The 866-nt window shown below is 53.7% G+C and overlaps 1 protein-coding gene across 1 annotated transcript in view; it reads right to left on the bottom strand.

The window, feature by feature from the left end:
• LOC104492875 (eosinophil peroxidase-like) overlaps positions 1 to 866 on the bottom strand; it is a gene marked incomplete at its 5' end in the record, with an annotated part of 12,314 nt that overhangs the window by 8,697 nt on the left and 2,751 nt on the right. Inside the window, one exon of the mRNA XM_010135479.1 lies at positions 10 to 277. Within this exon, the coding sequence (XP_010133781.1) occupies positions 10 to 277 (268 nt within the window). The remainder of the gene's footprint in view (positions 1 to 9; positions 278 to 866) is intronic.

Raw genomic sequence — 866 nt, 5'->3', positions numbered from 1 at the left:
CTGTAAGACAGGGGTCCTTCCGCATGCTGCTGAAGGGCATATAGGCCCTCCCGCCATCCGTGAAGTTCTGGTTAACGGCCAGCAAGCCCAGCCGGCTGCTCCTGTCCCGCAGCCTGCCGGCCAAAGGCACTTCACTGCCGTACACCATGCTGCCGTCCAGAAAGGAGGTGAGCGCGTTGATCTGATCTCGGATCGCTCTGCCGGTACAAGCAGGAGCTGAGCGGGTACAAGGAAGGCAGTCTTTCGTGTTTTTAATTCTTGGGTCATTGGGCGGGATCTGCAAGAGATTAAAGACTACCTCATCACTAGTTCAGGGGGTGCAGAAACTGCACCATGGTACTGCAGCCCAAAGAAGAGCCAGCAGGAGCCATTCCAAAGACATCCCCATGCTAGATGGTGTGGAGGTCAGTCGCAAATCCCAGATAGGAAGGATCAGGTTGACAGCAGAGATGCTGTTTTAGGAGTCCGAGTCCCAAATATGCGCCAAAGCCTGGAGATGCCTGATTTTCACCAAGTCCTACGGATACCTAAACTTCTCCCCCTGAATATATACGTATAGGACTGACACTTTAAAGCTCGGGTGCTCCTATCTCATGCTGGAGCCCAGTGTCCATATCTACGTTCTGCACAGTTGTCATCCAGAACTTGTGACCCTGTCTGCATTCTCAAATGTATGTTGGGCACATACTGGATTTGCTGGGGCATCGACACCCACCAGCTCCTGTCTCTGACACATTTACTACCATCCAGGCATCACCCAGGTTGTCTTTGCCCCACATCCCCAAAGCAAAGCCCTGTGGTTGAGAGAGATGGGTCAATGGCTGGAAATGGGGCAAAGAGAGGCTGGGGCATCTCGGGGCCACCCC

Source organism: Buceros rhinoceros, unplaced genomic scaffold (genome assembly GCF_000710305.1).
Source record: "Buceros rhinoceros silvestris isolate BGI_N320 unplaced genomic scaffold, ASM71030v1 scaffold12534, whole genome shotgun sequence".
Classification (NCBI taxonomy): Eukaryota; Metazoa; Chordata; class Aves; order Bucerotiformes; family Bucerotidae; genus Buceros; species Buceros rhinoceros.
The sequence above is the reverse complement of the archived record's forward strand: the minus strand, read 5'-3'. Positions and strand labels throughout refer to the sequence as shown.